Consider the following 11381-nt stretch of genomic DNA (forward strand, 5'->3'; position numbering starts at 1 on the left):
TTGCTGGGCCATGGTGATGATGATGAAGTTGACGTTATTGCAACTATACCTGGCTGGTAGGTTATAGATGTAACTGCAGCCATCTTCAGTCCAAATGATGACTTTGTCTGCTGCAATGAACTCTCCTCCAGCCCAGGCCTTGTCATTGTCACTGGGCACGGAGCAGAGTAGTGAATAGTCACCTGCATCAAAAACCTGACAAACACAAAACATATTTGGTTTCAAGTTTAAGGCTAAGTGGTGTTTTGCTCCATCTGCATGTACTGTGGTCTGTACTTTGTTTGAGGACCAGTTCTTACCCTCCAGAACTTGGAGCAGACCACCAGCAGGCTGCTCTGAGTGAATGTACAGAAGGAAATACTCTGACAGCCCTGACAGTATATAGGTTTGGACTCTTCTTCAAACACCGGGTCCAGGTCCTGAGAGGATATTTTTCCATATTTATATTTATGTGTTTTTGTATTTATTCAAAAAAAAAATAATTACGCAATATGCTCATTTTTAATGCAAAATAACCACTACCTGCATCCTGTTGACCTCAGCTGTGATGATCCAGACTTTTAAAATGCCTGTCACTGACACTGCCACAACTGTGTCCTCTGCAGGAAAAAGTACTCATTAAGTTATAACGTAAGTTTGTATCACTATTATGACATAATGTAGTGCAATTTCAAGCAAATTAAAGGTGCATTTATCACCAGCTGTCTTGATTTCAGTCTATCCAAGTAAACATTTGTTCAAGATGACCAATTACAAATATTGGAAAGTGTAGTTCAATAAAGTATTACAATCATAAAAAAAAGATAATTTGCATGTTTAAAGTGCAAAGTCTTGCAACAGAGAAGAAGTAAACAAGAAGTAAAGCCACCTGCTGAATACAAAGATGTACAACAAGAATTAGTTGATTAAACTTAAAAGTGGTGTTCATTTCAACACCCATCTATTACTTGTAGAAACATAGCAAGTTTGCACAGAAAATTACGGACAAAATGAGAATTACAAGTGAGAGTAAATCAATAAACCTTGTGTACGGTGTGATCGGATAATACTCATGGAGCTGATCCAGTCAGGGGAGATTTTGGACACCAGCGAGTATAGCACCTCCAGACTGGTGGCATCTACCACAAGAATCTCTGGATAATGGCCATTACAGAGCAGGCGACCTTCTCTCTGAGTGCTGACAGTGAATTGATAGAACTAGACAATCACAGAGGAAAAGTAACAGGGAAACAAGAACAAAAGATGAGGAAAGCTGGCGATGGAAGGAGTTCTAGCAAATTAGTGATTGGTAGTTATTTCAACACTTGTGTATTCCGTGGTATGTTTGTTATATGACAATTTGATGGTAAGTGCTTGAAAGAGACGTAACTTTGAATATATGTCTACTTAAGGACAAACAATATACAATGTGCATTATAAATGAGTTTACCTGTATGCCAGTGTGAGCACAAGCCAGTTTTGTAAATTCTATACAGCGACCATCATTGACATCCCATAAACACATCTCCCTGGAAACAACAAGAAAATTAAGTTATTGTACACAAAAAAAGAAATATAGTAGATATTTGCTCGGATTAAATGTATTTTTTTGGTATGTTCTTTAGTGGTAGCTATTTTATGACACAGTGTGGACAAAAACTAATAATCGGCTCCATATTAGTGTGTTTGTGGCGTGCAGGAGAAAGGTGCTGATTTCTGTTGTTATAAGGTCCCTTGGATGTGATTATGAACTAACAGAATGACAAGGGTTTAAAAGTTAGGTAAGAAAACCTATATTGAAGATATACTCACCCACTCTCTGATGCACTGACGATGTACTGTTTATCACTGCAGGCGCTGGCTTTAGACAGACAGGTGATGGACGCTGTATGACCAAATAGCATGGCCCTGGGACAAATCTGAGAGAATTGAAACATAAAAACAATTAGAAAATAAAAACAGCAAGGAATGGGCCCTCAAACTAACACGCCAGGCGGCTGGCTTTGCAGCGGAGGACTGCTTGCAAGCTTACAGCTTTTCAAGAAAAATGTAGTCTCCGGTGGGATATTTTGATACATTTCTGTCAGCAACAACATGGATTTAACTCATCCCGAGTGTGTGGTAATCTGTGCCCTTTTGGGGTAACATTTGTTTAAAAATTGTGCAGCACATCCAGAAAACTGCTCTAGGAGAGGCCAGCAAAAACTGCCTTGATGGGCTGAAGACACAGACGCAGTTGAAAGGAGTTTAGTATCTGATATGACATGACTTTCTTGTGACTGGCTCCATTAGATCATTCAGAAGCTCCAAAATCGGATATGTTGCACTTTGTTTGTGTTTTCAGATCTAAAAAATATTGACACAAACAAAAAAGGTCTATCTACTTCCTTTCATTTTGCCTGAGCCACTACATTGGCAGTTGGCACCACTTTGCATGCTGCTTGAGACCTCTCATTCCGACACAGAATTTTAAGACACAAAATCCGCCATTGTAATTTGAATCGTGGTTGATAATTCACATTGTGTGATCTATTTGTTATGTATTTGCAGTACTGCGCCCTGAACCGACCAAATCAACTATGTCCACTACTTTCACATCAAGTTTGGGAGTAAGCTTACTGTCACTTAACCATAATGTTTTGGCATTTCCTGTAATTAACTAAGGAAATTTGAGACGTGGATGTCTGTGTGATGAGATGTTAATCATACACAACAGGTGTGCTCAAGATCTGACCTTGCGTAGCTACGTTATCAGAGTTTTGCTAAAAGAGAGCAATTTAGATATTTGAAAACAAAACATAATTTTACCATAACTACTAGGGGTGTGCCAAAAAATTGATTCTCGTATGAATCGCGATTCTCATTCATCAAATCTGGAAGAATCCAATTAAATACAGTGAATATGCCCCTTGACCACATGTGTGCAAGCTAGTTCATTGCGCACCGTTAGTCACCTTGAAAGCTGTATGTCTTAACAGTGGTTTAAAAAAGATGGTCTCTGCACCGCTGAAAAACGTCCCATGTAATGACACACACAACAATGAACATCACCATATGATTCTATCACTACCTCAAGCTCCGATGTCATGTCCCAAAGGCAGATCTGTCCGTCATGGCAGCCAGTGATGATTGTGCTGAAGTCGTCCATCACCAACAGGCTGCTGATACAGTGAGTTGGAGCGGTGCGGCCCCATAGAACAATGGGTAGAACCAGATTGTTCCCCGACATGGTGCTGATTTATCTGGTAGGGTTGAGTGAAAATGAATGTGAGTGAACACTCAAAAACATTCCCATATTGCAATGTACTGTTGAGATTCTTCTGCCTAGATTTAGTCATAACTGTTTTAATTTCCTTATTTCCTCAGTATAACTTTTATCTGTGGATGTGTCTTTATAAGTGCTGTCACAATTTCTGCTCATGTCATCATGTCTAAAAGACCTCGTCTGTTTCCACATCAATCGGCCAGTATCTGGGGTTGAACTCAATGTGTAGTGGATGATATGCTGTAAAAGTGTAAAAAGTCTTATCTACTTCCGGCTGTCGTCATGTGTATTGAACTCAGGTCTGGGGGCTGTTTTCTGAGGTCTTTTCAAGATAGTATAAGAATGCTGGGAGTCCGCTGAAAAAGGCACACTGGCGAGAAGCAGCTGTGCTTTTGTAAACCCGCTGTGTCCAGAATATTCTGTAAAATAAATCCTTCGAAGGACCTGTTCACCGATCTCCAGTCTGTATTCAAAAAAATCAACATTCTCTCAAACTGAACAACAACAAACTAACAGTACTTAGGCTACTGTATTCCAACACTTGTCTCTGCAATATGTGTTGATCAACAGATATTTTTAATACAGATACTGCCTTAAATAATAGCATTTGGAAAGATTTGAAACTACTGCTTGGAGGATCATATCGCAAAGATCTTGTCAGTGCCATCAATGTTTGAGTATTCTACAGGTTCTTACTTTCAGAGAACTTACCATTTTGATTGCATTCACACAGAAGCATATACTGCTTTTGCGCCAAAAACAACTATCCTTCAATATCTAAAAGACTTCGTGTCCACAAACAAAAGCTTGACACATTCTCACATTTGGTTGTTTAGGCAGTGTAGTAGTAGATACATCGATCGTTCACTCAATTTGCGCAGAGCGATCTCCCAAAGAAGACGTGCCATCAGCCAATTTTGTTTGCGCAGCACCGTTACGTTTCCAGAGGGGCGATATTTCATTCACTGATTGGGATAGAAATTAGAGTAAAGTTGAATAATATGAATTAAATGTTCAGCGATTATTGACGTTGAGGACAGATTAAGTGTAGTGATCAATGTGGTGCAAATAGGGTACATAGGAGTATGAATGGCTCACAGAGCTGTCGAGAGTGACTCCCTACACTACACACACTATTGCTTTTCATTTACACCCCTATTTATGCGTGTTGTCGTGCAATCAAAACCTGATCGGCTACGGTGATGCTATGTTACACTAAAGCCAAACAACTGTAATGCCGGGACTTCCGGGTTGCTAAAGCAGCTCATAGGATAAAAATATAACGCTTAAGATAGTGGATACGCACCCAAGACCGCAGCTCACTGAGACATCTCCTTCGTGTTAAGTTTAGGCAAAAATATCTCAGTCGGTGATAAATAAAAACAGCTATTGCTTCTTTGAGGTTTTTAGCTCAGTCAAACCTTTGCGTGACGGTCAGCGAACTAATCACGAGACAACATTAGCGATGACCCCAAACACATCCGGGTGTTTCTTGTCAAAGTAAAAGCACTCAGGCTCAGATTGCACAATTTGTTGCAACTGTACAGTGCTGTAATGTTGTTGTTTTTTTACAGTAGTGCAGTATATTGTATGTACTGTATGCCATTTGTGCGAAATTTGACGGTTAATACACAGCAGTCGTTCTCATTGTGGTATTAGAACCAGGCTTCCTGTAGATGCCATATTTTTTTTTCCATTTATTTATTTTTAAAGTTCAGTTGCATTCTCTTTTACTTTCAATATATTTTGGAACTGCTTGTTTTTCAACATTATTTTATTTCACTTTTGTGTGCAAAACATTTCAATTAATTATTGTTCTAGTAGTTTCCTTTTTTTATTTGATCAGTGTAAATGGTCAAACTGCATAAAGTTTCAATTGCTTACAAATAACATTAAGCGACATGCACGCCTACCTTTTAAGAACACAACCTCTTGATGACCTTGGGCGTAGTTTGCTGCATTAGTTTTATGTTGATCAATATTACTGGTATTTGAAGCATTAATTTTATTATTATTTTAGGTAGAAGTTTTGGTGTAAAATGTGTGAGAACCACTTCTTACCAATATTAGGATCTTAGGTTTAGTTTATTTTTTTCATGATTAAATAAAATACATAATTGAATATGTATCTCAACATCCATTTGATAAAGACAAAGCATGCTTGTTTCTGTATTCTGAAATACCTGCTCAATATATATAATAGTATTAGAACATCTCATTATAAAAACATGTTTTTCTTCTGTCGTAGATTTTTTTTGATATTCCACCTTCAACATGTTTCAGAATTTCTTTCAGGATCCATAAAGGTTCTCCCTAATCACGGTGGATTTAATCTCTTGCAACATGAGCAACATTGACAAAATCAAAGTCGCTGAGAGGTGAGGCCTGGATGCTATTAAAACAACTCTGAAGCTTTTTACAAAAACAATATTCTTTGGTGAGTTGCTCAAAAACAGGTAGTCAGCTACTGTTGGTGACCCCTGACTAACATAGCTTTGCTTGTTTTCAGTTAGTAGGCAATGCAAGTGCTTCAACTTGGAGACTAAATGAAGAAATTAAATTACCTAGGACAGAATTGGAACACAGGTTCACTCAAGTGTTACCTGAAAGAATCCTTGTCCAAGTACAGTCAATTGTATTTCATTTTTTAATAAAGTTTTACAATATTTAGGCACAACGTGAAAGTTCTAATGTTGGTACTTGATGGAAAGGTTTGAGAACAACTGATCGAGGAAAACAGTAAAATGCATTTAAAGACATTTGTTTTCAAACAATATTTATCTATATTATATAAATCTTGCTACAGTTCAGAGTTGCCATAAAATCAGAAAAGACACACATGCCTTTGCAAAAGGACTGTTTTATTTACAGGTATTTTCATTTGAATTACAATACAAATGTTTATCAACTGGGAGTCCCCAGAGACTGATAATTCTTTAAATCAGAAGTTGAGGAGTGCGTGTCTGTGTATGCATGTATGTGTGTGTCTGTGTGTTGTTTGTGAACGTATTCTTGAATGTGATAGCTTTGGCAAAGGGAAAAGTCCTTCAAAATTTCAGCAGACTCCTTGTTTCCCCATTTGTTCTCACTTAGTGACTCTCTCCTTTTTTCCCCACAACCTGTATGAATAGACCATTTATTTTTTAGTACAAAAAAATGTACACATTTGCTTAGTTTGATGTGATGAACCCATACCCTTTTGAAGTCATTCATGTTGGTGGCCTGTACTGGAGTACCAATGAATGTCAGGTAGTTTATTTTTGTGGTTTCCTCATCTCCTTGGTTTGATTTGATGAACAACTAGTGAGTGGGAAAACAAAGACAAAAATAATACACTGGAAATGCATCTTTCTACTCAAGAGAAGAAGTGCTAGATGTTTTTCTTGTTATGTGTGGTGGCAAGCAGCTAAGACTCCTGTTGTCTACTATGGAGTGAGAACACTTTGTTGGTAATATATTAGTTAACCTCACAATTTAGATTGGAAGAACATTCTCCAGTTTCGAGAAAAAAACTTGCTAAGATCCACTAAGTTAACAATTTCACTAACCAAATTCACATTTCGCATTAATAAATACACAGCTATTTACAACTCAATGTGTACGTCAACTTTACAATTTACGATAATTTAGTATAAACATCCTGATGCGTACCAATTGTCACATTGATTATTTTTTTTGTTTTGCATCACACCTTTTTGTTCTGACAAATTATGTCAAGTTATGTGCACTCGTAAGGAATCTATTATTCCAAAACTTAAAAGTGAGTGAGGATGAAGGGAAGGATGAAATTTAAGATTAACTGAGGCACTGTATGATCATTGAATGGGGGAAAAACAAACTTTAATCCAAAATTGGGACTGGTGATTTGGTGCAAATGTAACCGGGCATATAAAAATCCCCTTTTAATGTATTTAAAAATAATGTTTCATGTTTCAGTATGGCACAGAAGTACCAAGAGTGTTCTGGTTCTTACCGTTACACTCTGCACATTCTGAAACTTGACATAGCGTAGTGGAATGATTCCATCGTCTTTGTAGTCTTCCTCTGCCAGCTCCAGAGTTTGGGTGGCTTCGTTTCGCTCGGCATCGTCAAAACCCAAAGAGCGCGGGAGATTGATAAATATCTTCACCACTTTAGGAGCTTGGGCTGGTACACCAACAAGGAATGTAACACGGTGCATCATAGTTGGGAAATGAAGAACAGGCAGAAAAGAAGAAAATAGTTCTCAGAATACAATGTGGAATAGCCTTATGAAGAGTTCAATTGACTGAAGTGGAGATCATTGCAAAAATACTCACCAAAGTCTGAGGACTGTAACCTCATTGAGAAGAGCCTCACAGGCTGGTTGAAGGCCATAGTTATCAGCAACTGCAAACAACATATAAAAAGTTTTTTTTTCTTTTTTATGATGAAGTAGTTAGGGACACGACACCTTTCAAGTAGTTAAGTGTGATACGCACGCCGCTGGGATTTGACATAGCTGGACAAATTTACCTGGCTCACACATACTCAGGAAGGCATGCTTTATGTACATGCTGCAGTGGAAAGAAAGCTGGTACCAAATTCAAATGACAAGCTCCTGCTTTATTAATGTCAAGGTAAAATATCTCACCAATATACTATATAACTACACATAAATGTTTAAAACAATACCGAGTCCTGATAGTAGTCACGTCAAGACAAAATGTTGCTCGGTAATGGCTAATATCTTGAAAATGTGGAATTAGCCCTGTTGCCTGTTTTGCTTCTTACCTGTTCATCACAGTCTGACTCCAGGTAGGATGAATCAGCTTTCAGTAAGCAGTTGTCAAAACCACAGTCATCGCTCTCGTTGAGACATTCGCAGCCGGCTTTATTGACGAAAGGCATGAGGTCCATCTGGAAACAAAATGAGAGTACTATACTGCATTTTAGCTTCATTTGAAAGTAAACATAAATACCAGTAATTCAGCCAATACTGCATTTTTGGGAATGCAACAGTAAAATGTCTACTTACATATCCCTTCGGAATGTCAGAATCCTCACTGTTTCCTGGATCATTCTCTGTGAGCTGTTTGATCTTCTCCTCCAGACCTGCAGCATCCGCTCCTTGATACTGGTCCACCCGTTCCCGGTTTCTGAAGAATAAGAACGTTGGTGTGGCTGCTATGTTGTTGGCTTCTTTTGTTGCCTACGGAAGAAAAAGCTAGTTGAGTCAAATGACCTAAATTGTCGCATTTCCTAAGCACAGCCTCTTTGGTCCTCAATTTCCACAAGGGATTTGTTTGATACCTAGCAAAAAATGACAGAATCGCCTCTTTTATAACATTTTTATCAAATGTTTCATAATAAAATTGATTTTACTGTACTAGTCTTGTGAGGTACACCTTCAAATTATTTTTTTTTTTCACAAATTGGCAGAATGACAGAACCAATACATTTGCATAGCAAATCTAATGCAGTAAAAGCTAAATGATTTCATATATAAATATCTCAAAATGAAAAACAAACCTTAAGGTTGGTTATAGATGCAACGTGTGCATAACTGCAAACCACATCTCTTTGCTTTTTGCAATTGTTTGGGAATCATTTCATCATTTTATGCAAACATATCAACTAGAAACATATGCTATATGTTTTATTGAATTGGTGTGTTTGAGATCAGACTGACCGGACAGACATGGACATCAACTTCGAGGAAGACGGCCAGGGGATACTTATTACTCAACATGTTGAACACTGGAGCTATTCTGACACACGGCCGGCACCTGTGGGGGAAGAAGAATGTCCTATTAACTCCGCTCTAGTCGTGCAGAAGTATTCAAATAATTGATTAAAGACTATAACCTCACTTAATACAACAAAATGTGTATCTTGTACATAGCAGTGCTGTATTTTGTTCCATCTTAAATAAAGTTGAATTGTCTTGCATGTGTCGTCTTCTAGATAGGAGTTGACTGACATAACCACAGTTAATCATTAAGTAAAGTATTATATCTCTCTCAACAAGTCAATTAGGGTCAACTATTTAAATATATAGTCAGTTCTTATCATGCAACCAATCGGTGAAATACTGTCATTGACAAGTCAACACACAGGAAATGTAGTTACCGAGTGCGAGCAGTCAAAGACTACACAACTAAGGGAAATGGACAAGTTCGTGTACAACATTCTTTTCAGTGATGAGCTAGAATCAAATTCTCTTTTCTACATACACATTATGTCAGCCAACCCATTATTGGAATTTGCAATGCTCCAATGCCAAGTCACTGCGATAGTGCTATGTCATTCTAAGCAAGTCTGCCAGAAAAGCTAACGCTAGCATAATGCTAACATACAGGTATCTAATGCAAGCAGTTGTTTTTGAAAATATATATCTACACCGCGAATGGCATTTCTTCCAAACATTTATGGTTGACCATTCGTGACTAAGGTAATATGTGTAAAGAAGCGTAGTTGGTTGTAGGACGGCCTCCAACGTGGGTCTTACCCGGCCATTGTGAACTTTACCACTGCGAGCTTCGAGCCGGCGGCCGCTAGCTCCGGTAGAAATTCCGGATCACTCCCGATCACTTTAACACCGACCATGGTAAAATACAGACGATTATAGCAGCGTGGCCTTGCAACTGCGGATATATTTCCGGGAAAAAAAACACAATTGTACTTAGCTCCTGTAAATTGTTTGTTGTGTTTTTAGCTTTGCGTCAAAAGTAGCTAAATTCAATCTATTTGCTAGGCGCACTACAGACACACGGCAAGTGAATCGACACGTGATTTTCCGATTGACCAATAGGAACGGAGAAAGGCGTGGCCTATGTTTTACCGCGGTCTTATTTACAAGTTAGCATTACCGCCACCATGTGCATTGGAGTGTGAACATTTTTTTTATCATGGTTTGTGACTGTATTAAATTTTTCTTGCGCTTTTACCATTAAACTAATTTAAATTGGCTGACTTTAAACTGATCTGTACTTCCTCCATAAATACATACATTACAGTGATCTACTACTGACCATCCAATGCAGTTTGTCACAATCAAACATGAATCCATAATTCAAAGTTGTGGTATAGTTAAAGGTCCCATGCCATCAAAATACAAATTTTCCCACTGTTTTATGCATAATATTCGACAAAATTAGTCTGTCACATGGTTTAAGTTTGACATCTATTCAGTTTGTTGTTTGCATGCAATATACTTTGAAAAGCAAAGGCCTGCAAAATGTGCGAATTTGAATTAGTTGTCGCTGAGTCATCGCCTCTACACTCATTATTCAAGTACTTGACCACTTGGGGGCTGCTCAAGCGTCTGGGGAAAACTTCAAGGTATTAGTGTCTTACTCAAGGACGCAAGTGTGTCTGGGAATGGTCTTTTAACCGGCATTCTAATGGTGGCAGGTAACAATAACAACTTGGCGATGACTGCCCCAGTTTTCAGCTTGGATGCAGTTCAGATTTTTTTTTTTACTTTAACTTTTACTTAAAAACACTGTACATATTCTTTTGGTCCAAAACCTCAGGGAGTGTTGAATTGAAAATTTTCAACAGCACATCTTGAACACAACAATTTGGTGGCTGCTGCTTGCACACAATCAAGATAAAATGAAGACAAGATGAGGTTGACAACATGTCACATTTAGAAAGTTCAAATAGTAAACAATTATTAGGCCTATTATCAATATTATTTTTATTGAAGGTGCATATTTGGAATTTTATTTTATTTTTATTTTTTAAGGCACAGAAATAACTTTTTTCTATTTTTTTTAATATATTGAAAATAGATAAATTATACAAATACCAGTCAATCCAATCTACATGAATGCCATAAAAAAAATAATTAAAATTAAAAACAGGAGAAAAAACAGAAACAATATTCAGTTTGCTCAAGAGTTTTTTGTTTGTTTGTTTTTTGAATAATTCTGCATGGACATTCATTATGAAATGACATTTCTTGTTCGTTACAAATTTAAGAGACTTAAATAATTGTCAATTTCAATAAAAAATAATTTGAATAAAGGTTTCAAGTTTGGACATTTACATTTATGGATATAACATGTTCCCAACAAAACATACAAATTAACCAAAGTTGATAATTTTTTGTTCAGATTCAAAAAGGGTAGTAATGTTTTTGCAATCTTGTGTTTTTATTCACACATAAAAT

At 37.4% G+C, this 11381-nt stretch overlaps 2 protein-coding genes across 3 annotated transcripts in view; both read right to left on the reverse strand.

Moving 5' to 3' along the window:
- Positions 1-4703, reverse strand: part of wdr7 (WD repeat domain 7) — a 71785-nt gene extending 67082 nt beyond the window's left edge. For both annotated transcript variants that reach the window (XM_077586197.1, XM_077586196.1), the window contains exons 1-8: positions 4551-4703; positions 3050-3221; positions 1792-1898; positions 1430-1508; positions 1023-1197; positions 523-599; positions 300-419; positions 50-195 (exon numbers count right to left, since the gene is read on the reverse strand). In XM_077586197.1, coding sequence (XP_077442323.1) covers positions 50-195; positions 300-419; positions 523-599; positions 1023-1197; positions 1430-1508; positions 1792-1898; positions 3050-3208 — 863 coding nt within the window. In that variant the 5' untranslated portion in view covers positions 3209-3221; positions 4551-4703. The remainder of the gene's footprint in view (positions 1-49; positions 196-299; positions 420-522; positions 600-1022; positions 1198-1429; positions 1509-1791; positions 1899-3049; positions 3222-4550) is intronic.
- Positions 4704-6084: 1381 nt separating this feature from the next.
- txnl1 (thioredoxin-like 1) lies at positions 6085-10021 on the reverse strand. The gene is made up of 8 exons (XM_077586369.1): positions 9714-10021; positions 8895-8991; positions 8241-8414; positions 7997-8122; positions 7543-7612; positions 7218-7390; positions 6440-6544; positions 6085-6363 (listed from the first exon to the last, which is right to left on the reverse strand). Exons 1-8 carry the CDS (start codon positions 9809-9811, stop codon positions 6334-6336), a joined length of 873 nt encoding a protein of 290 aa, XP_077442495.1. The 5' UTR covers positions 9812-10021; the 3' UTR covers positions 6085-6333.
- Between the last annotated feature and the right edge of the window lie 1360 nt (positions 10022-11381).

This window comes from Vanacampus margaritifer, chromosome 14, assembly GCF_051991255.1.
Source record: "Vanacampus margaritifer isolate UIUO_Vmar chromosome 14, RoL_Vmar_1.0, whole genome shotgun sequence".
Taxonomy (NCBI): Eukaryota; Metazoa; Chordata; class Actinopteri; order Syngnathiformes; family Syngnathidae; genus Vanacampus; species Vanacampus margaritifer.

Bases quoted from the DNA above. Each gene is read 5' to 3' on its own strand.
- txnl1 (XM_077586369.1), bottom strand. From the start codon at position 9,811: ATGGTCGGTGTTAAAGTGATCGGGAGTGATCCGGAATTTCTACCGGAG. The intron at 8,123-8,240 runs GTAAGTAGACAT...TTTTGTTTCCAG, and splicing joins CTGACATTCCGAAGGGATAT to ATGGACCTCATGCCTTTCGT. The intron at 7,391-7,542 runs GTGAGTATTTTT...TTGGTGTACCAG, and splicing joins GTTACAGTCCTCAGACTTTG to CCCAAGCTCCTAAAGTGGTG.